General features: G+C 37.6%; 1 protein-coding gene across 3 annotated transcripts in view; it reads left to right on the forward strand.

Annotated features, from left to right (window-relative positions):
- LRFN2 (leucine rich repeat and fibronectin type III domain containing 2) overlaps positions 1 to 18,344 on the forward strand; it is a 162,744-nt gene extending 144,400 nt beyond the window's left edge. For all 3 annotated transcript variants that reach the window (XM_068185542.1, XM_068185543.1, XM_068185544.1), the window contains one exon: positions 13,820 to 18,344. In XM_068185542.1, coding sequence (XP_068041643.1) covers positions 13,820 to 14,738 — 919 coding nt within the window. In that variant the 3' untranslated portion in view covers positions 14,739 to 18,344. The remainder of the gene's footprint in view (positions 1 to 13,819) is intronic.
- Positions 18,345 to 26,838: the final 8,494 nt, after the last annotated feature.

Below are 26,838 nucleotides of genomic sequence, written 5' to 3' on the forward strand. Positions count from 1 at the left end.
AAATTGTCTTCCTTCCATCCTTAGAAGTGTTCATTTCTGACATCAAACTTGCACTTTCTGCTTAGGTAAGGGGGCTGTGTTTCATTCAGTTTTCCTGGCTCGGTCTGCTTTTTTAATGACTTTGTAAACTTTTGTGTGGGCAACTACAGCACCTGTTTCTTTACCAAGCTTTAAATCTATTTTAGCCAGAACCATTGGAGAATCCATCTCCATAAATAGGATTGTCTTATAGACAAAAATGGAGCCAGCTGTTCCTTCAATTCATGGTAGCTGTCTCTTGAGTTATAGAAAGCATTTCCATCAGAGACTATTCTAGTTAAATACTTCTGAATATTGGTTAAAGCTTTATGAAATCCTCAAAGTATTTTCCTGACACTAGTGAATGTTCACAGAAAAATGACCCTTTGCTGTCATCACATGGGTCACTCTGAAGATGTCCACAGCTTCTTGAGGGAGACAAACTTTGAATCTGAGAAGATTGCTTTGGGATAAAATATTATGCTAACACCATCACTCAAACTAAGAGCAGCGTAGAAATTTGTAACTTTGAAAATCTGTCTCTTCATATGATTACAGGTTGTTCTCTTCAGAGATAAGACAGTGTTCTATAATGTCACACAGAAATTATGAACACAGAAAGAAGGAAAACTTCTGTACATTTGCTTTTGAACCTTATAAAACTTTTCCCTGAAAGTAGACCAAATCCAAGTTTGCTGAGCAATATGTAAAAGGCCAGTTGTACTGGGAGTGGGCTTTCCTCTCTTGAGGAATCATCAGCATGTTGGAAAGCAGTAGACAGAGAAATGCTGAACATGACCAGTTTGAAAAAGAAAAAGAGAAGATATCGTCTCTTAAATTCTCTGTTGGGGATGGTGTGATAAATGATGCATACAGATACACTCCTATAAGATAACCCTTTTTTTAGGATCTACCATATGTTCAGGAGCAGCAGTCACATTTGTCTTCGTGCTGGAGGGAGGGTGGAGTGATTCATTCCATAGCAAGGTAAAAAAAATATCTACATAGTAGTGGCATCAGAAATATGACTATGAAAGTTCTGGGACACTTTAGAGAATAAAGAGGACAGTATTTTCCAACAAACCCAGAGTGCATATGAGGAAAAAAGACCTGAGTGAAATCTGTGGCAGGCTACCATATATTTACACCATGGAGTGAGAAATTACCCAGTATTTATAAAAACTTTTCTGTTCATTCACCTTTTCTATGACATTGCAAAATATTGCCAGCATGGTCATTAAAGATCCACTCATTTTTTGAAGCATGGTTATGAATTTTAGTCATGACAGAATAAATTATTTTCTACTGGTGAAGTATTGAAACCAGTTAAGCATTCTTCAATATTTCATTGAAATTTAATCACTGTGAGTCAGAGTTGTATCTTCTTTAGGTGCATAGCCACATGAATTTAGGATCAGACTAATTTTCGACTTGTAGATTATAGTCAGGTTATTGTAGAAGAGAAAAACACATTCACTATGAGGAATCATTGGCTCTGTCTGGAGTTTCTGTTATCTCAGGTAAGTTAATTTTAGTCTGCCTATGAGGCATATTAGACAGTAAATTCTAAGAGTTTTGTAAAAGCCAATAGCTCATAGAAGTTTTCTGCAGTGCCACAGTTGTCTCCACTTCATCTCTGAATTTAGCATTTTCAAACCACCAAGTAATGATTTTTGGCATCATCACAATGATTTTTGGCACTGTCACAGTAGGGTAAATATCAATAGCATCAATATCAAATATGAATAAAAGATTCATGCTTGAACATGGGGGAATGGTACAAATACACACCTGCAAAGACAGAGAGAGCATGGCAGGGAAATGACTACACCCTAAATGTCAGGTTTGAGAGCAATCTTGAAGTGAACGAAAAGCCCTTGAGACACTTAGACACAGGATTTTTTTACATCACTACTATCTCCTGAGAGAGGCACAAGGGATGAAACAGGGGTATGTTCTGCTTGACATATCTCCAGCCACGGTGGAAACAAAGGCAGCTCCCAAGCAGATTTTCAGGACCAAAACAGCTCTTATTAGACAATTCCCACTTTGTTTATTTTACTATGTATATGAAGGAAATGTGGGGGTTTCTTTGACAGGCAGTTGGGTACAGGCTACATCCTCCCATCTTGTACAGTCAGAGCTGCTGTTCAGCAGGTTTGCAGCTTCATTTCTTCTTCAGGTAAACATCCTTCCATCATTTTGGTGAGAGAGAGAAATAAGGAAGGAAATTAAACTTCTAAAAATATTTAAAACAAAGCTGGCTGACATCCCCAGCAAGAAAGTAAGAAAGGCCATCTCATCAGTCAAGATGCTCATCTTGTCCTTATTCTCTCTTCATGTTAAAGAAAGACACTGTGTCTTGCTGGAGTCCTGCCACAGACTGATAGTTCTGCCTACCCTAATTCCACATGTCACAGGATTGGCACTGTCTGGGTGTGACCTAGGAAAAGGCCTGAAACAACATTTAGAGAGGTGAACTCAGAGCCCAGCAGCTGTATATCAAGTAGTACACAAGCAAGTTTAGGACTCCCTTTAACCCAGCCCTCTGCAAACAAGCCAAAATCAGCAGTTCTGCTAATGAAGCACAACTTTGCAGTACTTCATAAGGGAGTAAAATTTCCTTTTTCTCATGTTCATACACTCTGAGCTGCACCCTGATACTTCTAAGGTAACCATTTACCAGCAAAAGAAGGGAAAATGCTTTTCCTGAGTGCAACATAATTTGTTCTTTAATTACTGCAGGTCTCCCTAATCTCCCAGCCTATACAGTGGTTACAGGGATCATGCTTAAGTTTCCTCTTCAGGTTTACATTGGGTATTAGAAAAGTTGAGTCAAATGCTGATTACTATACTGGTAAAATCACAACAAATATATGTATGGGAAAACAGAGTCCTATGACTAATATACCTAGAATGCAGAGCTGGCTTGCTCTCCAAAGAAGCCTGAAATCTTACATTTCTATGTAAGATTTAAAAAGTATTTACTGTGCTTCTTTTCTAGGAAGGAGTCGGACTTTTGATTTCTTAGTCTTTCTGAAGGGATTGCACTGAGGTTTTGATGCTGCTTGGTGCAATGAATCAATGTTCAGCTTAATCTTTTTGTTCCTAACTATCAACAAACATTTGGCAAATTTCTACTACTCCTCATTTTGACAGGATGAAGACAGCATTCCCTTGTCTGATAGTAGAAGTGACTAATGATGATGTATTCTTCAAGCACACAAAAATTGTGCATTTAATACCATTGTGCATTTGATTTGTGTTTTATTTTACACTGCTTTTTATCTCTCAGGGTAATTTTTGCATGTTCTACTAATTTAAGCTATCTGGAGTTACAGCAGGAAAGCTCAGAGAAGATTTTACAGAATGAAAATTTTGAGGTTTTCAGCCTTTACCCTTGAAGCTCTCCAAAGCAGAGCAATCTGTCATTACTCTTTGAAAATTTTTCAAGCAAAGATAAAGAAAAAGCCATTTATTAATTTCCCTTTCAACAGTACAGCGCACTCTTGCATGTTATTCCACAGAATTTATAATTTTTCAATAAAATTATTCATAAGCTGCTTTTCATTTTCTGTAATGACCTCATATGGATGCCTATAACAAGTAAAAGCTTTTGTTCTCCTGATAAACAATGAAATATCTATGCCTGCAAAAACCTCCAGGAATGATGACTAGCAATTAATCATGGTAAAGGAATAATAAACCTAGCAGATCTGGATGTAGCTGCTCAACAGACTTGATGCCATACCTATAATTTGGAGATTTTTTGCAAACAAATTAACTTCTTGATCACCTGCTCACTGTCTGAGTCTATTTGATGTTAGAACCATATTCAGAAATTTAAGCCATAAGTGGGTAAAGCTCAAGAGCCAGGTAAAATTTTAATCAGTTGGTGATGTTGACACATAAGAAGAAATTCTGCTCTCTTCTTAATGTTACACAATCAAACCTAAAGAGAGCGATTGGTGTTCTCTTAAATAAGAGGGAGATGCAAAATTTGAGTAGTCCTATATTTATGAACTTATTTAATATGCAGCTTTGTTAAAGAGTAGGATTTCTTTCCTTTTCTGGAGCTTAAAAATCTTTTGTGTACTTTCTGTGAGTAAGGACTAATTTTAGGATGGCCAAATATATATTTGCAAAGTATATAGCTGATACCTGGAAGAGACAAAATTCCAAATAGCACTCCTCAAGCTTTTCTCTTTCTAATGAGTTCACTAATAGGGTGCATAGCCTGGATACTGGACTGCTGATATTTACTAGGCTGCTAGTAGTCTGCTTTTAGACTCCTAATTGTGAAGAATTTGTAAAATGTAAATAAATAGTAGACTACTTTTTGCTAAATTTTTTTCATGTACCAGAAATCTTTGGCACTTACCTAAGGTTCTTTATCAGATATATATATATATATTGCTAAATGATAAAACATATTTCTAGACAATAATATGATGTTACTCTTTGAAGCCATAACTGACTTCTCATTTTATTTCTGCTGGGGTCATTATAAACTAAAACTTGTTTTCTTGCTGGATGGGTGTTTCTTTCCTTTTCAGTAATGAATTTGTCACTCTTCACACAGTATACTTTCAGTTCAGGTTCAACTTTGAAAGAAGCAGGGTGTCTCTGACTGGTGAGCAATGCTTTTGTCTAATTTTGATAGCACAAACTGAAAGGATGTGACTGTCTTCTATCCTTTAGTAGAGCATTCCAAAATTCAACATCTCCATGTCTTTCTAGGCCATCCAGTCCTTCTAGCTTTCCTTATCCTTTGCTTTTTGTATATTGCTTTGCAATACCCAGAAAATGACAAAATGTCAAACCTCTGCTTTAGCAAATGCCTCCATTACATGTCTATGTTACTTTTTTCTTTTTTCTTTTTTTTTTTGTTTTTTTTTGTTTTTTTTTTTTTTTTTTTTTTGTTTTTTTTTTTTTTTTTTTTTTTTTTTGTTTTTTTTTTTTTCTGCTTATTTTCCTACTTAGGAGACAATATTTTCTGACCATTAGTGATTTTTGCACCCCTTGTTCTTATTCTGCATATGAAAAAAAAATTCCCGAATGTTACTGCAAAGTAACTTTGAATCATTCTGCTTTTCTTTACCTTCCTTGGGCATGCTTCATGGAAATTTTTGTTCCAAAATATTTTCTCTCTCTTCCAGCTCAGAATCTAGAAGTCTGATGATTACTTTGCTTATATGTTTTTAAGAAAAGTTTCCTCCGTTTACAAGAAGCAAACAATTCTTCTGTATCCCTTTTACAGAGTAAAAGGTATTTCCAATGTTTGCTAATTGGGTAGGTTCTCCAAACATATGTCTGTGTCTTTGGTGAGTTGATAGATGTTCCTTTAGTTCATTTTTCTAGAATTGGTAAATGCATTTCTCCCTTTCTCTCCCCTGGGAATTAAACTATATTTTCAACTTCATGATAAGAGAGATGCTTGAGATTCTGGTAGATAACCATTCCTTATCTCTTGAGAATATCCACAACAAGTTCAATCACTAAGGTGGGGAAAGTCTTGAATGATATGTGTTTAAAAATTTTAATAATGCATAAATTGTGCCTTAAACTAATGCTGAGACACTCTTCTGTACAAACTAATATATCAGTGTATTCACAGTTTCTATGGGTAGTGATGCCCATTTCATTTCATTTCATGTCATTTCATTTCATGGTTCGTTCTTTTGGTTGGAGTAATTAGAATAGTCTTGTCAGCTGTTAGCTGACTCCACATTTCTCTTACCAATGCACAAAGATTTTTTTTGACAGAAGAACTTGAAACAGCGTGTTGAAGTTTGCTTTGGCCAGCCAATTACAAAATATGGGCAAACATAACTTCAGGCAGTGCCTGGAGTTTTTGTCATTCTGGCATGACCTTCTGGACGTAAAATTATCCTGTGTGGTAGGACACCAAGTTTCTACAGGACATGTGAGTTTTAGCCTGGCATAAGGGCTCTGAGCTGCAAGCAGGGACAAAATTGCTAGCAAGTCACTGAGGATCCTGTTCATTTCAGCTCACATAAGGTCTCACAGAAAAAGGGGGTGGGCATCTGTTAACCACTATAGGATCCCTTCATTATAATTTACACAAATCTCACTGCGTGGAAATAAGTGGAAAACCCCGCTTGTAACTCTCAATGACAGCATATGGCTGAATGCGACAGCTTTGTTCTGTCAGGAAAATAGCAGATTCACTTTTCCAAACTAATTTCATTTGAGTTTCTATATGTGCTCATTACTTCTAATGTTGCTCCCTTCTGGTAACCTCTGCTGGTATGGAAGGATGGCCTTTTCTGATGTAACTGTCTAACAGTGCAAAAAAGAATTCAGAATTACTTGGGTCAGAGAGAATAACCATGACCCTTCAGCCAAATGTATGAGCCATTTGTCTATTAAAACCTAGGAAAAATGTGTCCCAGGTCCCAAATTCTGCTTAATGACTTGAACACCCCTTCCATAGAAAACTTTTACCTCTCCCCATCTTTAGAAACAGTGTGGTTGCAATATATTGCTTCTACTGCCAGTTGCTAACTTTACATACTGTTGAGTAATCTGAAATATTCTGGCTGGCTCTTTGAAACATTGCTGTGAATTATGATATCTTTCTAACTCTACATTTACGTGTGGATACAGAGTGAATTCATTAGTGTGCCTCTGCATTGTTTCCATAAATACCTCAGCTTCACGTTTACTAACAGAAATATTGTGTGGGCTTTCAATTACTCCACTAATGAGCTTAAATACATTTTAGTTGGATTTGAATTAGTGTGAGGAATTTTTTTTCTGAGGCAGTATAATTGAGGTGAAAGGTGTTCTGTGTGCTGCTGAATAGCTTGGGTGTGACTGGATTAATCTTTAGTACTGACAAGGCTTCCTAGAGTGTATCTGCTTTCCCTCTAAAGATAAAATTGAAAGCTCAGGGCACTAAATTTCTGCTTCTGTTGTGTCCACATGAAAGAAATTATAGCACAGATCAGGGAGCCTGAAAGTCTAATTTTTTGTTGTCATACAACATGAACGCAAGTGAGATTGTCCCAGAGCAGTAGCTTGCACCTGAACAGCTGAAGTGAGCACCTTCATTGATTCAAAGGATCAGAGGATGTTTCTGGTGATCTTCATCCAAGTGCCTCACCCACTGAGTCTGACTGCAGCCCCCTGTGGTTTGCAAGAATTTTGTTGAGAATTATAAAGGGAAGAGAGCAATGGCAATGGAGGGAAGCAGAATACCTTGTCCCATACTTCCCCTTTCTCAGCCTTGTGAAATAATTTTCTCTAGAGGCCTACACTTTCCTCTGTCACTTGATAAATTACTTCAAAGTACCCCCAGGGGATATTATTCATCGGCCTATAAAAAAATTTTATATTCTCTGAGACAATAGTTTAAAGTTTGGGTTTTTTTGGTTTTTTTTTACTTTTCCTTATAGCACAAGGCGTACATTTAATATCAGTATCTCTCTGGCTCACCATCTTCTGACAGGCGTATCAATTGCTTTTGACTACCCTCTCTTCCCCACCTCCAACCCCACTTTTCCAAAAGAGCAGGAAAGAACCTAAGCAAATTAGGAAATAATAATTAAATGATATGTACTATGTGTTTCATTTGACAAGACAGATTCTCTGAAGGGCAGCTGGATGAATGAGTGATGAGAAGATAAGTTTCAGGAAAGCAAGAAGGGATTTGCATTTAATAATATATGTTCCATCTGAAGGCAAAATTATGATTGCATTTCATAAAATCCCCCCAAAACTAATAAAATAAAAATGCAATATATTATTCATGCTGGGTTGATTTAGTGGTTACTGAAAAAGTCTGGCTACCTCCTGGTATTATCTGACATTTGTTTATGTTGACATGACTGACAGAGGAATTATACCCTGTTGCTAATACTAACAAATATCTCTTTTCCCAGGACACCAGAAATAAATTGTCATTTTTTTAAAATGCAGGTCACAATAGGTCTCTGTCTTTCCTAGATTTTAAATTAAAAATTTGTATCAGGTGCCAAAAGAGCAATCTCACACATAAATATACTTGGCAATTTTAATCTTGTTATTTTTTGGGGTTTTTTTGGGTTTGTTTTTTTTTAATTACTGAGGCCTTAGGATGATCTGAAGACACATATTCAAGGATTTCTTTTGAAATCTGAAGGGTCAGTAATTAATCTCCATTGTTATCTTACTAATTTTTAATAATGTTTTAGATTCAACTTTTATTCCATCACTAGAGAAACTAGGGCTTTCCAGGATAAAAACACAGGAAAAAATTACACCAGTATATCCCATAAAACTTTTAAGCAAATCACAAAAGTTGGCAGCCAACAAGAATGCTAAGTGTGCAGTCCAAATTTGTCAATTGCATGCTTTTTCTCCCAGGCAATACGACATGTGTGACATTTTCACTTCAATTTAGATCCTTCTAGTCTTCCTCTGATATTTTTCTGCCTTTTTCTTTTGATTTTTTTGATCTCTGTCCACCATCTGAGGTCTTTTCACTTCACTATCCTTAAAATTGTCTTGGCTTTGCTGAAAGATCTTCACATTTTTACATGATTTTCAGTTAATCTTTCTCCAGTACGCCCCCAAAGGAGAAAAGTGGGGGGCATACCCCTCTCCCCCTTTTCTACCAGCCTACTTCTATCCTACAGAGATTGCAGGGAGACACTCTACCTGAAATGTAGGACTGTCTCAGACCCTTCTACAACACTCAATGGCAAATTACCTGGAATATTTTCTTTTTTTTTTCCCTCCAGAAAAAACATATGAAACTGGACTGAAGGGAAAAAAAAACAAAAACCAACAAATATCTTAAAAGAGGGTACAAACTTCTTAATGAAAAAAGGATCCTTTTTGGCATTAAATTTTCCCTGAAAAATGAAAATTGTTCAGATTCCAGTGTTTAACTTTTCTGGACTGATTTCTAGTTCTGAGAGTAAGATTTTGCACTTTAGTGAAAGCAAATTTATCTGAGAGGAAATTTAGGAGTGCACAGTGAGACTGGTATTTTCACAGTAAGGCTTTACTATACAGAAAAGATAGTGTGCTAACCAACTGGAATATAATTTTACAAAACAATTGCTATTTCATCCTTGCTCACCTCTTTATCTTTCTTTTCCCCTCCTCATCACAAATTATAGCAAATAATGACACCATTGGTTAGCAGTTGCTCCATAATTAGTGTATAGTCTACAACAGCTACAAAATTCACACCAAAGGAATTAAGCTTTTTTAAGTTTTTTTTCACCTTTTCCTGATACAGCATTTAATAAATTACCACGACTCTATTTTGAAGTCCGAGCATTCATTTCATAAGGAGAAATTGTATACAGGTAGTATATAGACCCAGATGATAAAACAAAAATTGTGCATAGGTAGTATATAGTCCTGAGAAATATATTAAAAAAAGAAAAGAAAAGAAAAAGGACTATGAGAATAGCAACATAGTCTATTTACTATAGAAATGAGTCTTGGAAGTTGCAAGTACCTTCCCAAAGGAATTGCCTTGACAGGTTCTGTGATTAAAGCAGTTTTAGACTAAAACTAGATAGTATCATATCCTTCTTTTGATGGAGAAAAGGAAGAGAATTGCCTAGCCAATTAACTTAATCTGGGTTTTGTCTAATTTGTCTGTTTTGCATAACCACAGTATTAACCAGCAGTTCAGTCCTGCTAATCCCCAGTGCTACATAGAAGAAAAGAACCATTTGTCTATTACAGTGTAATCACAATATCTACTAATTTCCTCTGATACACTACAGGCCTCTTTTGAGAGGAGATTGCTGGCATTATCCCCATTTAATAAATTAGGAGCCTTACAGTACAGCAAAATGATTTCTCAGGAACTGAGAGTTACTGATAAAGTGGAGCCTGATATCAGTGAAGCTGATAAAGGAAAAATAAAACTCAGTTATCCTAAATTCTCAGCACTCAGTTCTCAGTTCACTCTCTGCAAGCTTCACTGCTCACTTGCATCTGGGAATATGACAGAAGTCTGCAGCAAACCTTTTTCCCCTGCATTTCTAACTAATTTATTTTCTAATTTTCTTAATATCACCATACACCAAAGTGAATAATTGCAAAATTGCTTGTTTCTGTATGTTGTGTCCACAAGGACATAACAAGGACATTTCAGTGGTGATACAAAATAAGATTGACTTCAAATAAAAGTTCTAGCACTCTCCTTCCCTTTTTTTAAAATACGTCTCATGGACTCTTTTTGGTGCTTTGACAAAGTGAGACACAATTCTCCATGGATTGAAGGGAATGTATTGTTTGAAAAAGCCCTGCAAACCTTCACGGCTCCATAGCTCTTCATCCCATATTAACTCTCCAAGGAGCATCTGTCTACTGTTGTTCTATTTCAGACACTTATGCCATGCCCCAGTCCTGGCCATAGGTCTCCTCCTCTTTCAGTAACTGAAGCTATTGTACCAGAGTGACAGAAGGGGGCTTTTTCTTGTAAATTAAGGACAGTTGTAAGACCCCTATCCTCATTTCATTCCTTATGGAGGTAGGATTTTCAGAGAGTCAGAACCTTGTTAATATATGAATAGTTTTCTTTGGGATATTTTGACCTTCAGATAGGGTTCAGAAGCTAGATTAAGAATCAGATAACTAAATCCTGGCAGGAATGTAGAGATTTGCCTGTTCTTCCTACTCCAAAGAGAATAAGCTAAACGAGAATGGCAGAAATTACTGTGTCTTATGTGTCTGGACAGTGAAATTTCCATAAGATTTTGAAATTGTGTCTTGACCTAGCTGGAACTCAATTTACACTTTCCCCTTTGATATATTTGTGTGTTTGTTTGCTTTCTCAGTCCACACTGCTCCAGGACTCCTTAAACTGGATGGATTAAAACCTTTCCTAACCTATAATCTATAAGCAAGTCTTTCGTTAGTTGATCTTTTCCTGCATTTGGTCAACTGTCACTTTTTTTTTTCCTGAAGAAAAGCTAGATTCAAATTTAGACCTGTATTCCTCTTTTGTGATAAGAAGTTTTGTGATTGCCCACCTTCCCTGAAGAGCAGGTGGCCAATATCAAGTTTGTTGCTTCAAGATACCACAACTTTTAAGTATGTTTGCTATCTGAGGGCTTGCAAGTGAACACCAGGATCTTCTGGATTCCAAAAGTTAACAGCTTTAAAAAAGCTATTTTTGGACTCTAATGCACCAGATCCTTGCTATCTGAAACCAACTTTCTGTGTTTAGGTGATGAGTGGACTGAACAAAGCCTTGCAATATCTCTGCCTAGACTCAGTTTTGTGGCCCCTCTTAGATTTACAGCAGCTCTGTGCTATTGAGTCCCAGAGTTAAGGGCATGGTGGTCCATGATTAATGGCACTGCACATATGGAGCAGCCATGAAGAGACACCCCCCTCTTAGGCAGCAAAGCAAAGATTGAAGTGACATCTTGCAGCTACCTGTGTTGGGGACAATCAAAGAAAGAGTCATCAATATCCCAGAATGAAAATGTGTCTGCAATGATTTTAGATGTGGGGAGCATTAAGAGATGTCATCCATCATATCTGACTGGCAGTATGTTTGGGAAGGGTAGACCAAAGCATGGAGCCATGCCAAAATGACGTGTGAAATGACTTCTGAATGACTTAACAACTACAGATTTTTTTAAGTTTTGGTCTGGGTGTGGTGGTGAAAACTGGAGTATATCACTACAGAAGGAGATAGGAAGCAATTGGTGGAACTACTCAAAGGTTTAAAATCAAATGTTTGACAATCAATAGTATTCTGTTATTCCATACATCATCCTTGGTATGTGCATATATACTTGAACAATTCAACAAAGCACAGTCTGCTGTGAGCAGAGGTGTTCTCTTCACAGAGCCACAGGGAGAGCAGAACAATTAGAAACAGCTTGAGACCAAATATTTCAACTTTTGGAACCATTTTAGCAACAGTGTCTGGAGTGTTTTATGAGGGCTGCTTTATGACCTCTTGGCTCATTCTGAATAGCTCATCTATATCTGTGTCAAACAGCTACATTAGGATGATAAATGTGTCTAGAATTTCAAATACAACATTGAGTAAACCTGCCAGATGATGTTTATATTCCAAGTGTCTCGCACCGATATTTCTTTTCCTTACAGAATTTTTTTTGTGTTTGTTTGCTTTTTAAAAAGGAGCCACATCCTCGCCTGTGGCCAGACTGAAGGGTTGAGTAAGTGGCTTGAATGCATAAATGCAAAGATGATCAGAAAATCATCTTTGCAGTGCCTTGACGTTGCTGCTTCTCTGTGCAGGTCTGTTCCCTCCCACTGCACAGAAGGTGCAGAGCTGCAGTTTGTGCTGTCTGTGGCAATGATTTGAGGCTAAGGAAGCCTGGTACTCCTACAAGGAGTCTGCCTTGTTCCTGTGCCCAGGCCTTACCCTCCCAAACAGTCACACCAGCTCAATGTGTGCTCTAAGTGCCTGTAGGACTCCCTCGTTGCTGGTGCAAAAGACCTGCAGATCTAAGTCATAATTAATGGTTGGTTTAATTTCAGCTTTTTTTCTCTCCCAAGCCTGTAATGTAGCAGTAATGAGAAACATGCTTGGGGTATCTCTCTGGTATTATTCTTGACTACCCACCAGGCACCAAATCTAGGATACTCTACTTTGTTCCGCTAATGTGCTGCAATTTTCACTGGTTTGAAATGAGGGTAGACCATGTTCATTCCCATCTGCTAATTTTGAATGCTAGTGATGCTCTAATATTGCACGAGTTCAAATGACTGCTTAAGTGTTATGACAGCAAAGAATAATGTCCATAAATGTCCCTACTTGAAGCACAGCTTCAACCTAGCTATTTGTTTTTTGGAAATGGATTTATACATGAGTAGAATTTTTTATTTAAAAAAAATCTTCTTATTTCCATACCTATATCTTCCTACCTATCCTCACACTTCCACAGCCCATACTGCCACTGCCACCATTCCTATTTTACTCACACAGGGGAAGGTGGTTGCAGTGATAAATTTCTGGCAAAGATGATGATGGTAGCTGCATTTTTAGGAGATATTTCCCACAGTGGGGAGTAGGAGGATGAGGAAAGTAAGTGGGAGAGTGAAGAAAAAGAGAGAAATGGTTGCCTGCCTTTAATTCTCAGTCAACAAGAAAACTAAGTGTAGACCCTTGCCCTCACAAGGTAAGTAACCTGCTGATGTTAGACAGTAAAAGCTCAGGCACCTGTGAAGTGATGTGACAACTGCCACGTTGAGACTCAGCAAACACAAAGGTCATTTGCATACTCAGAAAGAACTGCTCTTTGTATGCTTTTATTCCGAGTTATTTGTTTAATTTTGAATATATTTCAGATTAGGACAGATGGAAGTGAGGAGAAAAAGAATCTCCAGTTTAATTTGGTCTACTTTTTCTTATTCCCTTTATTGCACAGTTGAGACCTGGCTCTCAAAACTTGTGTGTTACTGAATGCTAAGATGTTGAATCCTAAGGAGCTGGGAAGCTGGAATGATTGTTTGACTTTTATGGCTCTGAATTTTATGGCTCCTTTCTGCCAGTACTTGGAACAATTAATATCACATTGTTCTAATCTCTGTTCTTTCTTTTACCTTTGTGTCAAGGTAATCAATTGTCAATAACCAATTCTTTTTTTCTTTTTTTTCTTTTTCTTTTTCTTTTTCTTTTTCTTTTTCTTTTTCTTTTTCTTTTTCTTTTTCTTTTTCTTCTTCTTTTTCTTCTTCTTTTTCTTTTTCTTTTTCTTTCTTTTTCTTTTTCTTTTTCTTTTTCTTTTTCTTTTTTTTTTCTTTTTCTTTTTCTTCTTTTTCTTTTACTTTTTTTTTTTATTTCAAGGATGATACCAGCTACAAACAAGGCCTTTGTTGTAACCAACCTTGTTTCTGGAACAGGCTATGACCTCTGTGTCCTGGCAATGTGGGATGACACAGCCACAACCCTTACTGCCACCAATATTGTGGGATGTGCCCAGTTCTTCACCAAAGAAGACTACCCTCAGTGCCAGTCGATGAACAGTCAGTTCCTGGGTGGGACCATGATTCTGATCATTGGAGGCATCATTGTGGCAACTCTGTTGGTGTTCATTGTAATTCTCATGGTCCGCTATAAGGTCTGCAACAATTCCCAGGGCAAGATGTCTAATGTCAGCAACGTCTACTCACAAACGAATGGAGCACAACCAGTTCAGAACGGAGTCTTGCCACAAGTCAATCCCAAAGTGGTGGTGAGAAATGAACTTATGGAGTTTAACTGTCAGTCTGCACGGAGCAGCATCTCCTCGTCCTCCAGCTCTGCAAATAGCCATGACTGTGACAACTACAGCCTCCAAAGTGAACAGGGCACATTGTCCAGTAAATGGAGGCCTCCTTCCCAGTCAAAACACAATATTGATCGGCTAATGGGAGCTTTTGCCTCCCTGGAACTGAAATGTCAGAAAAAGGAGGAGATGACAGACTCCAGAACTTCCACAGTGGCCCGCCACACAGACAAAGAGCCACTGCTGGGCCAGACAGAGTCCAAATTCCGCAGTTTTCTCATGTTGCCTCTGGAGGGCAAAACTAAACGTAGCCATTCTTTTGACATGGGGGACTTCGCCACATCTCAGTGTTGCACCTACCCAAAAAAGATAACAAACATTTGGACAAAGAGGAGCCTCTCGGTCAACGGCATGCTTTTGCAGTGTGATGACAATGACCTAACAGGGACCACAGGGACTTTTGGGAGCTCAGAGTGGGTAATGGAAAGCACGGTGTAAATATCAGTGTCTTCCCCCTTCTCTTCTCCCCTCATGTGTTATAAAGCGTGGTTTGCTTCAGGGCCATGCAATTGGAAAGAGAGGGGAGGAAACATTTTCTGTTGTACTGGCCAAAAAGATAGGCAAGCAAATTACAGGAATAGTAAAGGAGAAAGAGGGTCATGAAATGTGAATAGGCACATATTGGTACCGTTCCTGTCTGGCCCCAACTAAACCATGCGCGAATGTTTCAAGGAATTTGCTAGTTTTATTTAGCATTGCTTTCCAAAAGTTACTCAGACTCCTGGTAAACCTTCACATAAGATTAAACAAGGAGGATGAAAAGGGATGTAACAGCAGAAATTTAATTTTACAGAGTTTCTTTTTACTTACTTTCTTTGGTTTTGATTTTTTTTTAATGGCACCTCTTTTTTTTTTTTTTTAACTACAGAAATACACTTCTGTGGATATAACTGGTGCTAGGATATATCTGGTTGTCATTCCAAGGAATTTTCTCCAAAATGCAGGCAGGGCACCCACAGGGGCAGATCAGAGTAAATTGTTCAGCATAATCTCATGGTCTTAACTCTGACATTTGGGCAAACAATATTTGTTGTTGAATGGACTTTTGGTTGGTATTTAATTATTTCTCTTCTGTTTTGATTTGTTACTGCTTTTGTGTTGCTTTTTCCCCACAACACAAGGTAAGTTCCCATACATATTTTGTTTTGTTTTCAGCCTCATCAAATCCCCCAGATGGAAAGGAGGATATCTACAAAGGTCAAATATCTGATGTACCATATAACACACTTCTAATACCATCCTTTTTTGTCCTAGGAAAAATTGAATCTAGGGACAAATTAAAAAAAAATAATAATCCTCTTTCTTCCATCTCTTTCATAACCTCTTCTTGTTAATGCTCAAGACAGATTGCAGCAGATATTGATATCTGTAGGGATGTTGCTATCAAAGATGGGGAAAATAGTTATCAGCATACCCTAATAAAGGATGAAGAAAGGAAAAACCAGAGTAGCTCCTGGGAGCTCTCCACATTATGGATAGCAGTGGCTTCTGGTAGGGGTCATGCTCTCACTCCACTAAAATGACAGATTTGCACCCTACTGTGACGAAAACTCCTTGTCTGTACAGTCATCATGACATGTCTTGACTGTATCAGTAACACCAGGAAAATTAAGTTTCTGTATATTTCAGGGTATTGATTGTGTTCCAAATTAGCCACAGAAGCTGAGTAAAATTTGGGTATCACAGAGGATGGGGGTGACCCATGTATCATGTATCCTGCATTACATGAAGCCCTTCCCCAGTCTGGTGCACTCCCCTGTCTCTCATGCTCAGGAAGATACTTATAACAGGAGCTCTTCAGGATTTGTAAATGGATTCTCAAATTGGTTTTGGTGAGCATTGCTGTGGTTGTAGAAATACACATGGCCCATCCAGCAGAATTTATTTTCCTTACCAATTTTACTGTGATTTCTAGCATTCTGCTGGCTACTGCAACTGTCCTGTCATTTGTTTATTTATTTGTTTGACCAGCTGTTGGGTACCATTCTGAAATTTCACATTGTTACTATGATTTTGTAAAAGAGGTGGAGAAAGTATGCAAGGCACAGTGAAAATAACACATGAAAAAAACTCTATGTATATTTTTTTTAAAAGGTTCAGAGATATATTGTGACATGGCTGTGTACTTGATCTTGTATTCGTCATGTTTTCTACTTGGAGTTTTAGATAACGACATCCCTGTGATCAGAATTTTTTTCCTTTATTTTCTTTCTCTCTTTTTTTTTTTTTTTTTGCTACAAAATGTACAGTAAAAAAAAAATCATTGGGAAAAAAAGTACCTGCTTTTCATTTATTTGTTATTCCGTGGTCTGCTTTAAAACCTAAGAAGTAATTATTTTTGAAATTATCTTTAAAATTTAGATATTTACTTTTTCTTTCCCACAAACTGTCTTTGACTTCAGGATTTTAGGTATAAAGCAGGAATCAAGAAATACATACCTTTTTGGAATGCATGAAAAGAGATCTTGTAAAAGGCATTTCACCTCTTTTTCTGTTGTTACATTTATACAAGTCTTTATTACTAGAGTACTCTAAACCCTGATCTAAAATCTGCAGACAGAAGAGGTAGCATTTTTAGACTTAGGACCCGACTTTCTGTAGGTTTTTGCTCAGATTCTTGCTCACCAACAGTATTAATAGATCCAAGAGTTATCCAGTCAAACTTTGTTTGGAACATTTTTCAACCTCTCTGTTTTTCTCACACTTTCTGAGACGAATGACACCTCCAGTGCCAGAATCTACATAATCCAACTGTCCAGATGGCAGTTCAACCATTAATGACATGTACATTTATGTTACACTGAAAACTCTTAACAAAGTTCTTGTTAAGAGTGAGTTAGTAATTTTCTTTTCCTTGTTCCACTGTGGTGCAGTTGGATTTTTTATGTTGCTACTTTGCTCTGAACATGACATCTGGGTTGTTTTTAATTTAGACATTGAGTTCATTTTAAATATTAGTAACATATGCAGCCATGAATTTTCAAAGTATATCACAAACTCAAAGAGCAATACTCTTTTACATTCTCATATAAAATTAGAAGAAGTAAGCCAATAGATGCAGGTTTAAAATAATGGATAGTTGCCAAAGAACTAAGGCAAGAAATTTCACACTCTAGAAGCTGCATTTATTATGGTTAATCATAATATTAATTCATTTAGCTTTAATGAATGAGGCTCAATCCACACCAGCTGATTTGAAAATACTGAGTAAAATTAAACAAGTGCTGGGCAACTACCTTTTGTGCTCACAGTACTTGAGAGGAAGAAGATTCAGGGACTCAGAGGTGAGGCAGGGAGCCTCACGTTGAGTCATCAAGTGGCCAGCCCTCAGAAAGAGTTGGAGCTACTTATGGGTTGTGATCATCCTTTAAGTGCCATCAGTTGCTGCCCTACTTCAACTATCAACAAAGCAGGCCTTTGTAATTATCCTGTGGCTTCCTCTGTATCCCTCTGAGCGCTGCTAAAGGCAGCTCTGTAGTTTGGGTTACATTCTGAATCCATGCCCTAATTGCTAAGGTGCAATTAAGGCCCCAGGGTCCTCCACATACAATCTGACCAATCTCTACCTTGCCTCTGTTTTCTTGTGTGTACGTCACTCAGCACCTCTGGGTTTGATTATTCTTCTGTAGTGCTGCCATAGTACCATAGTAGGCATTCTTCTTTGTCTCACTTCTGAGCACAGCTGCACATCAGTGCTTCCTGAAATGATACATAGATGCCCCTTTACTTGGTGCAATAAATATTTTCACTCATCATTAAGGAGCTGAGATAGCTTGAATGGCCTAGCCCTCTCATCTCAGAAGAGACAAGAGAGAACTTCTACACTGAGAATTTTATATGGTGTCTCTCAAGTTAATATGGGATAGTCTGATGTGCAGCCGCACCAACCATGTTTTAGGGGCAAAGGTCAGGTAGTGCAGATAGTAAGGAAAACAACAGACATCAACAGGAGCCTTCGGAAAAGAGAAATCTGAAATTAGGGGGGCTAGAGAATTTAAGTGAAGTCTATGGGAATAATTGAAGACATCTGCATATGTAACTCCTGTAAGTTAATTTTTTGAGGTGTTTTATAATAGTGGAACTAGATTTTTCCTAAAAATGTATGTCATTTTCTTGAAACAAGAAGATATGATTCTACTGTTAAATCACACAGTTAGGCCTGCTAAAAATCCAACCCAAATCCCCAAAATATCATCCTATCATTCTGAAGAATATTAAGCAAGATGACAAAATGGAAATTTCTGAAAGTAGTGATTATGTGGATTTCATTTCATGTCTGCTAAGAACCAAATGGTTGTATGAAATGAAAATAAAAGTGTGTGTGCCTGTGTATGTACATATGCATAGCAAAGCAGACCAGACTATTTCCTTATATTTATATCTTTACAGATTACATGAATTGGAATATACTTCTGGTTTCAAATGTTCTTTCTGAATTTGCCAGCTCTAAAGAGCAGCAAACTTTCCCACTTTCCTTAGAGGAAGATAACTTATTTGATATACCTCCAAACTACACACTGTACTCGGTTATAATTGGTTATATTGTACTTGGTTGTAATCGTAAAGCAATGCAGAACAAAGAAATGAGAGGTGTCTTTGCCTGACATGATGTGAAATTGAAAAGGTGGTAGATTTTCCTTTGCTAAACCTGTTCATATTTCAAATCATGAGACTGATCTGCTCTGGCAAGAGAAGAAAATAATATTCCAAATGCCTGCTTGTTTCATTTCTCACTTTTCACCTAGCAAAGGGTTGCAAAGACAGATAACAAAAGACAGACCTTGGAGGTTTTCTGAATGAATGCAATAAATGCAGCTACTTTAATACAGCAAATTTAAGCACATTCTAACCTGGTGGGCAATGAATAATTGCACCTGATATCTAAGAAAACATTTTAGTCTTTGAACAGCTTGAATGTCACATCTGCTTGCAATATTTTGCACCCATTAACCTGTGAGTAACCCACAATACACCATATGGTGCTCACAGTACCCCCTCTACCCCTTGCAGCCTATCTCTCTGGAACCTTTTCTCAGTGACTCTCTGTGTTCATTGTTTGTAACTGGGCAATTCTGGATGTGGAATTATCAAGAAACTTTATTAATATCTTGCATATTTCACCTTTAAATTCCCCTAAACATGATGATGAGATCCCTCTGAAAACATTAAATTATGGTTGGTTTTAGGCTGTGGGCCAGATGAAAACCAAATCAGAGTGCCTTGAAACTCTTGCTTTCTATATAGGAATTTTATTTTCTGTAGTATGTTTTCCTTGTCCTAATTAACCACTCCTTAATCCCCAAAGGTACAGCATTCCTTAGCATCAGCTGTCAGAAGGCCCTACTACATGAAACAGTGCCAGATGCTTATTCCCAATATTGCACTTCCAACAGATGGCAAATGTCAGAGATATAAATACATATCCAGATACAGATATATCAGCAAGTGCAGGCATTTGTATTCATGCATATACATTCCCATGCACATGTGTACACGTTGGACTCTTTAGCTGTATGATTTATGATGTACAGGTTTCCTAGCTTGGTAAAGAAGGAATATTTACATTTTTCATTAAATCCTAGTGGAAGAAAGAGAGAGCAGAAACCTCTTCTTTATAAGAAGTAGATTACTTGATAAGCTGCATCTCATCCGAGTTGGGAGACATTAGTGCTTCAAATGAACTTAATTGGTGGTGAAAGGGTTCATTCATTTCCTAAAACCACAGCAAAGTCTCAACTCCTCTGTTAGGGCATTTATTCAGCTGATGCTCCCGCTGCATCAAGCAGATAAGTCTCCTGTCAATGAGGACTTGTGTTCTGCAGAGAGGCAAGCAGCCACGGGGAGGGGGAGTTACTGTTCTGCATTCACTGTCCCTGTTTGGGCTCTTAAATGTGCCCTGAGGACGTTGTACTTTAGTTAGTTACCTTGTTTCTTGGGAGAGGGCAGCATCACATGTTATACTCAGTCACATGAGGCACCCAGACGCCAGGCTAAAGAAACTGGTGGGAAAGAGAAACACTGAAAATCAATGGCCTATATGAGAACAAAATAATAACATTTTAATCCACAAATCTTACTTTGCAAATAGGAGAGGAAAATGCTCCATTGGTTACCTGTAGAGTTACAGACGTGGGCATCAACTTATGTCAAAAGTTTGCGCGTAATTCTTTTAATGCAATGAGAAATTGAATATCCAAAGATATCCATCTTTGATGACACTTTTCAATTTCCTTCTGTGGGACTAGTCTATTTTAAAAGTATTAATACTCCTATCCATTTCTCTTCAATGAATAATGCAGACTAGTTTAATGCTGAGCTGTTAAAGACCACCTGTACCATTTATGTGTCAAAGCACAAGATGGGTGTCTGAACAGGAAAAAAAAGACTTGTTTCAGGGAAGCTGTTCCTCTTTGACAATGTTGTTGGTTTACAAGCATGAAATGCCTGATCTGAGAAGGCAAAGGCAAAGGCATCATGAAATGTCATCTTTATACCCTGAGTCTTGTTGAGACATAAAGTAAAATCCAAAGAGTGGATGTTTTAATCTTCCTTCCTTTGAACAAGACTCAGAGAATGGAAACTTCAAATAATTAGGCTCATAAATGGGATGTGCCATAGAAAAATAGTGCTCCTCAAACGGATGAGATCCAAGTGTTGCTGCAGCAGGGAGTTGCATGCTATCACTGGTGGAGCAGTCATGCACAAAGGCTGCTGAAGCAGGATCCAAAGAGGATCACTGCAGAGGTCACAGCTGAGACAGGAGGCAAGGAGATGTAGGAACATGTTAGATCCAGCTATTCCATGTCTAATAAATTGTTCTATCCTAGTATCCTGTGTCAGGACACTAGTTATTTCAGAGAAAGTATCATTAGGAAAACTTCAGAGAACTCTGTCCCAAAACCTGATGGGCTGCACATCCTTATCCCCTTCTCCATAAAGAAGCAATTCCTTCCAAAAGTCACACCCTGAAAAATAAAGCACAGCAGAATTAAAACTAGAACAAAACAAAACAAAAACAAACAAACAAACAAACAAACAAGCTCTGAATGCTTCCTCTTCTTTTAGAGTTCCTGCCTTTGAGTCTGTCAAGCAAACAAGATAGTTCTTGTTATCTGAGACTGGGTTGCCTGAGGGACTTGGAAATGGACAGGTAAGTATTTGCAGAGATGATGAGAATATTACTAATTTGCAAGAATGATACACTGCACCTTCTGTGTGCTTAACTATCACTAAATGCAGACCAAAGTTCTTGGCAACAGAAACAGCAACATTAAAATACATAGCAACTTTATAAAATATGAAACTTTGGCCCATAATGAAAAAAACACTGAAAAACAAACAAACAAACAAACAAACAAAAACTCCATCATGTCAAACAGTGACTTCCTTATCTAATTTCGAGACAAAAATACCAGATATTCATTCTTGTTTTCAAATACACTTCTGGGTGTGCATATAATTAAAAACCTCTGTAGAAAAAAAAAAGATTAATTTTCTAAGATAAAGTACTACCAGGTTGTGTAATAATATCTGGAGATCAGATAAGAAACACTCCATATAGCACCGATTTGATCCTAAGAAACTGGTGCTCCTGAATTTTGGGCCAGTAGGAGATGTTGTCTTTTTTTTTTTTTTTTTCTTCTTTAAAAGAAGACCATAAATGATGGCTTTGAACTGAAGAAATCCCAGTGGGATTGTGGACCTTTAAAATCAAGTTGTGAGGCCAATTCCAAGCTCAGCAGGTGCATGAACATACAAACCGGCCTGAGGCCATTAGTACAAATGCTTTTAACAGCTGCCAGAGAGCCTCAGCTTGCTGTATGGTTGGGCTGCTACACAAACACATCCAAAATGACTGCACAGACCCAAATTATTGAAATGTAGCTGCCCATGATATGCTGAGTGTTGACTAATGGGTAGCACTGGTTAGAAGTCATGAATGCAGATGAGAATAATACAGTTTTGGCTACAACTTCTGGGCTTACAATTTTCTGTACCTGCTGGGTGCCCAAATCAGAGCATTACTGCTGGTCTGAGCCACCAGATTTTGAGGGGTGAAGCCACCCATGTTGTATTTCCCTTACAAAGACCACTGAGCACAATCTTCAATAAGGTTCAGGAACATTTCCTTCCTTGGGGAATTTAGGTTACAGAATCCTGCAGAACCTCAGTCCAGAAGGGGAACCCCACTTCTGCGATTTAGATCAGCCTGTAAGAATTTCAGTTTATTTGAAATGGAAGGAACTTACATCTCTATCCTGGCCTTCCAGGACTCACCACCTTCCCCACATCGACTTCTCTCCGAGCCCTCCAGCCTCCTTTCCCATCCCCTGATGAGATTTCATTCTTTCTCTGTTGCCTTCCTTTACTGATTTATCATTTGATTTTGGGCAAGAGGCTATTTTTCATCTGCTATACACACCAGCCCAGTCAGTGCCATGAAGGAGCTGCACATGGCAGGAGAATGAACATGGCTGATGTGATTTCTGGCTGTGCTCCATTCTCAGTTACTCTGCTGCAACTTTGCTGCTGACTGCACTGACTTACAATTACAACTGTAATTGTAATTGATGATTACAATTACAGTTGTTTGAATTATTCAGTGTAACATGACAACCAAATGAACTGAGATCCTCCATCAATCACAAACTGAGGACCCAAATTTCTGGAGATGTATCTGTTATCATCCTTTAGTTTTATCTCAATGGGTGCATGAACTCAGTTCAATACTGGGGACCTTGCTATATTTTCACTCCTAATTAATAATTTGGAGGTGGCCATTTCAGTGTGATTTCTTCAGAACAATCACAGAGCAAACAATTGACCATAAATACAGACTAAACAGAGCATGGTAGGTTTACCATGCTTCCAGCAGGATGCAAAACATAGACATTAAGAATATCAAACTGGTGAGCCAGTTTTTAAAGAGCTAAAATGTATTTCTATGTCAGACATGTTAGATTTGCTATTAATGTCACCATGTTTAAATTGCATCTGGCATTAATATGGATGATACCAGGTGAGGAGCTTCAGAATTAATCTCCAGGACAGGTGACCTGGATTTTAGTGAAGAGAGGATCTCCTAACCTTCAGGTACCTTATCCTCTCCTGAATATTTTTGAGTATCTGCTCTATATGTTTAGTTAGCTAATTACTGCAAATATTTATTTTAGGTAGTTATATAACTTCATTCCCATAAATGTAGAATGCAGTGTGGCATGTTCCCATTTTCCATATTATTTGTGGTATATATAGATGGGCCACACTACTGTTCAGAATGAAATCCCATACAGATACCATATGTTTTTCAAAATCCACCAAAATAAATATCCAGTCATTCAAGAATTTATACCCTTAGTACAAACCAGAGTGGGAAAATAAGAGCTCTATGAAATAACTATTGACAGGAATATTCACATATGCTTTCTGCCCAAAACTTCAACCCCAAATATTCTGAACAGAGGTAGATCTGAATTCTTCTGGTTTTAAACTCCCTCACAGCCGTTAGTATTACCTAACCAGTCCTAGAAACCTGTATAAATTACAGCAGTTCTACAGGTCTAAATTCTTATCTTCTTTTTTGTCATCTCCATCTCTCAAAGCAGGATTTATTTAGCAGCCTTTCCCAAAAGAGTGGGGGGATATTTTCCAACAATGATAATAGTTTCCCTTGAATGTTTTGTCCCTTGTTATTGTTTACCTGATACAAAGCAGCTGATGAAGGAATGATGCTGTCTTTACTACCTCTGTTGGTGACAATCCAACAGACTCAAAGTGTGTGTGGTATTGGTGTGGTTTGCTCACTCAGTGTTGTCTTCAACTATTAAATATCTTTGTCAGTTACTTTACATGCATATGACTGCATGAGGAATGGTCTTTCTGCCACTGCCTTTATTAGAGTACAGTACTCTCACATGAGTACAAGTATTCTCCACTCATCATTTGCTGTTTGTCATGTCCTCTTCATCACTTGGCCATATTCTGTTACAGTAAGGGACTAGAAGTGATAACATTAGTTTTACCACAAATAGCTGTATAGGGACTGTAACGGCTGAAATTAGCAATATAATCACATATCCTAGAATAAAACCTCCTTCTAAAAAAATATCTGCAAATACTAAGATTTGCTAACATTAGGGTAGATCCGAAGAAATTCACAAATGAAAACACAACAGAAACAAAACAAAATTAATTAGATAATTTATCTGGAAAATGTAACTCTAAGAGCTTTAATGGTGATTTAAAATGGAAATTATAATGTTTCCTGAACTGTGCTGTATCTACACCCAGAGCAAGAAAATGAGCTGAGAAGCTGGCGTGGGGTTGTAGCATGTAGTTTGCAACCCAAGACTGTACAAGTTCTAAAAGGGTTGTGAAATTCCTGAAGGAAAAATGCAATTACCAGAAGTGGGATTAACTAATATTAGTTAATCAAATTTGAAAGACATTTCCTTAATGTCCTTTATGAAAAGGAAAAGGAAGGTAATGTATTCAAATGAGTTTTGAAATAATAAATTATTTTTTAAAAGGCTGAGAGTGGATTTGTGATCCAGACCTAATACTCAGTTTGCTTCTAGTATCCAGATTATAGGAGATTATCACAGATCAAACCCCTTTAACAGAAAAGAGCCTTTTAAACCACCTCAGCATTGCCCTTATTAGGAATGAAGCAGAGAGGCTCCTTCCACTGGGAGGAAAGAAGCCCTTAATTCATGTCTTGTCAGAAGAAAGGTGCTTGCTTCAGCACTGAACGAGGTTAATTATGGCCCTAATTTACACAGCAGCGTGTCTTCCTGGAGGAAGGAACGACACCTTTAAGTAATAATGAACAAGTGTGCATTGACAGAATACTAATCACAGATTGAAAAGGTTACAGCAGAGAAGGTGGTAAAGCTAAGTGCCTGCTTTAATTCCACTGGGTGCCATAATATTAGGACTCGGGAGCTGCACTTACAATATAAAATAACATTAGTGTGTCAATTAGGACTTAATGGTTTGTGGAGTGAAGTCTGCAAGACTTCATAAAAACATCTAAATTAGTCTGTATTCAAGTTTTACGTCTCTCACACTTTTTTTCTGGCTGTATTGCCCTCTCCCTCAAAGGCAAAGCTCTTTTAAAGCATTGAGAAGAAATGCTAGAGGAACTGGGGACACTTCTCGGTTCGTATATATAAGTATAATCTGAATTTCAATTATTTAAATTGAATAATTCTTTCAATTTATTCAAATTAAAGAATCTGGCCTAGGGTGCCTGAATAAAATTGCTGACCTAGAGCAAACATTCATTTGCTCCAGTAAGCAAACAAAAAACCATATCACTAGATGTATTGACCTGGTCTCCTATTCACTAAATTTTGACCTATCTTAAGGTGCAGACATCCTACAGCACTTAGAGAAATACTACTCCAATGAGACCTTTTTGAGTGAATTCATACTCCACACATTTTGTTAGGACCTTCTGCTTGTCTCAGAAAGAAGAAGTCACCCAGATTTGCAGGAGATAATCTACAATTTTTTAAATTCTGCTGAATTCTGTCACCATAATAGCAGAGTGCTAATGACCTGGCAGTGCTGGTCTTGCAGAAAACCTTGAAAACCATGTGGAAATTTCTCCATGTATGGGAGATAAGAAGCAGGCAAAAAATAGGGCTTGTTTTTTTGCAGTCCCCTACATGGCACAAGATTTTTAACTTCTATGAAAATATGTTTCTTCAATAGTTTCCTTATATTACTTCCATTCAGTGCATCAGCCAATGGCTGACTGACTGTATAAATCTCAGGCACTAAAAGTACACAGCGGCATTGTCTCCATTCCTGTCTGACCAGTACACAGTTCTGAAGCTCTCTGAAAAGTGAATTTACACATAGTTCTCTGATCACTGGTGGCAACAGCTGATTTCCTCAAATTTACAGTAAGAACTGCCAGAAATGAAGCATGTATTTGCCTTTTTATTGGTCTCTCTTCCCTTTTATTTCACACACATACAAATTTTCTGTTTGAATTTATTGTACATCTTATCTGTGATAGATATATTTATATGACTATATATTCTGTGTCTGAAACTGAAAGCTCAGACACCACATAGGTCTGTATTGATCTAGGTACTGACAGTGCAACTATTCTATTCTTCCAGGGGAGATTTCAAGCCACTCGTTTCCTTTTAGGATATGCTTTTTGTAGGTTTGTTGTGAAAGAAAAAAAGTACGTGCAGGGTTTTGATTGCAAACTTTGAATAAGCCTGTGAAAATATACAGGCAGTTTGGAAATGTCTGGGGAAAAAAAACAGTCTTGAAAAATTCTTTACTGTGAAGTAAAGACACAGAAACAGGTTGTCCAGAGAAGTTTGTACATATATACATCCATGCACACATCTATATAATAATTCTGTTAGAATTCAGTGACAGACATGGAATTTTCATTTTTCTCACCAAAAAAAAGTAAAATGGCCAAGCTTTCAAAAAGGGAGGGTGTCCAAGCAGAGAGGCTGGATGCAAAGACACTGTACAAGCAGCTGTCTGTCTCTAGTGCCGATCATGC

The sequence above is a fragment of the Anomalospiza imberbis genome, chromosome 3 (genome assembly GCF_031753505.1).
Source record: "Anomalospiza imberbis isolate Cuckoo-Finch-1a 21T00152 chromosome 3, ASM3175350v1, whole genome shotgun sequence".
In the NCBI taxonomy this organism is placed as follows: Eukaryota; Metazoa; Chordata; class Aves; order Passeriformes; family Viduidae; genus Anomalospiza; species Anomalospiza imberbis.